This window comes from Sinocyclocheilus rhinocerous, unplaced genomic scaffold (assembly GCF_001515625.1).
Source record: "Sinocyclocheilus rhinocerous isolate Xijiao unplaced genomic scaffold, SAMN03320098_v1.1 scaffold43951, whole genome shotgun sequence".
NCBI lineage: Eukaryota > Metazoa > Chordata > Actinopteri > Cypriniformes > Cyprinidae > Sinocyclocheilus > Sinocyclocheilus rhinocerous.
The window spans coordinates 1-1,835 of record NW_015665319.1 but is presented as its reverse complement, the minus strand read 5'-3'; the positions used below and the strand labels follow the sequence as shown (position 1 = coordinate 1,835).

General features: G+C 37.5%; 1 protein-coding gene across 1 annotated transcript; it reads left to right on the top strand.

The window, feature by feature from the left end:
* Positions 1-313: 313 nt before the first annotated feature.
* On the top strand, positions 314-1,713 carry LOC107731311 (protein RRP5 homolog; the record flags this gene model as incomplete). Its single annotated transcript, XM_016542363.1, has 6 exons — positions 314-390; positions 547-625; positions 704-793; positions 1,047-1,152; positions 1,357-1,534; positions 1,657-1,713. Coding segments are annotated over exons 3-6 (383 nt in total), but the record flags the coding sequence as incomplete, so codon positions are not given.
* Positions 1,714-1,835: the final 122 nt, after the last annotated feature.

Genomic DNA, 1,835 nt, shown 5'->3' with positions numbered 1-1,835 from the left:
CATTCATTTAAATGCTTTTTTTATTTAATTATTTTGCGGTTTTAGGAGACAGTTATTTTACTGTGTACTTTTAGTATATAGATTTAAATAATATTTCATATAATTTTGCTCCGTTACATGCGCATATATTTGTTCATATTTTGTTTTTGTGGCTCAATGTGAGGAATATGCTTGGATAAATAGTCTTCGTTGGTGTTGTAGTGATAATGTCAGCTTTTGTGGACTTTTGACATTGTTTTATATGACATCTACCAAGCATGAAATTTTTAATTTTGGCAAAATATTGATTTTGCTGGGTTTTTCTCATAAAATATTCTCTTTCAACAGGTTCCTGCCAGTCTCTCACCCCAACTTTAAAGTTTCCCTCCCTGAACTCACTCTTCTGCCCAGGTATGAATTTCTAAAGCTCTCCATAATTTTACATTAATGTGAGCAAGCAGCATATGGGAACAGCTGCACCAAACATTTGTGTGTGTGTGTGTGTGTGTGTGTTTTCTGTTTGTTATTTTGCTGTACACTCTTTTTCAACTCTTCACTCTTTTCCAGAAAACTGAATGATTCTGATAAGACAATTGACAAAGTGAACTACAAACCTGGAGATGAAGTCATATGCTTTGCATCAAAGGTAACTTACAATCGAAGGAACAGGAAATGTAATCTCAAACTGCAGGAGCTGTTGAAGTCATTTTTGCCTTTTCCTCAGTACGTCAAAGAAGCACAATGCTTAGAAGTTCATGTGAAGCCCAACGTCATGGGAACTGTTGAACTACTAGCCATGATTAACAAACCTGGGGTGAGTCTCTGTACAACCTTGTTTTCCTTCTTTATTAAATGCAGTATTTGAAAAGTGACGTGTTACAATATTGCTTTTCTATAAAAAAAAAAATTCATTTCTATCTAATAAACATGTTACTTGAAAGAGTTACTTTAACGGTGGCATAAATGTTACTTGTAAAAAAAAATTAAAGTCATGCACTTATAAAATGCATGTATTTTTACATTAATTTCAGTATAAGCAAGCTGTGTTTTCAAATGTGTTTCCACAGCAAGCTAAGCACCCACAGACGCTTTTTAAAACAGGACAGACCGTTTCTGCAAAGGTTGTTGGTGTTGGTACCAGCCGGCCTTTTCGTCTTTCTCTTTCCCTCACAGGTAATACTTGTAGTTTCATCTGCAATCATAACTGTTATGAAGCACAGCACTATCAGTACTGTCAGAGGAGATTTGATGTGACAACATTTCCTAGCTCATATTTTCTCCTCGTTACACTGAGTCACACTGCTCTTGATGCCGTGACGCATGTGGCGGTCGTCCCTCGAGTGTCTTTAGCATTTCCTGTGTGTGCCGTTGCTGTAGGGACGTACACGCTGGAGGAAGGTTTGGTCACCATGGCGATGGTTTGGAAAATTGAGCCTCACATGGGACTGTTTCTCAAACTCCCATTTGGGAATTCGGGCTTTGCTTCGGTAAATGATCTCTCTGATGCATACGCAGACAACCCGCTAGAGCCCTACAAGCTGGGCCAGCTAGTCCGGTGAGTCATGACCTAGTTGGAATTGTTTATGATGAATGTCTGAAAGGATTTTTCCTGCATAGAAGCTCTAAAGAAGCTCTAAATGTGAAGCTTGTTTATGTTTGCGCATGTCTTTTGTCCAGGTGCTACGTTATCGGGGAGGAAAATGGAAATTTCAACATTTCATTACGTCCCTCCAGGTATATAATCAAGTATCTTATCTATCTGTCTATCTGTCTATCTGTCTGTCTGTCTGTCTTTAATTTATTGATTTATTTTTGTTCCTTCATGGTATGTTGAAATTAAGCTTATGACTATAAAT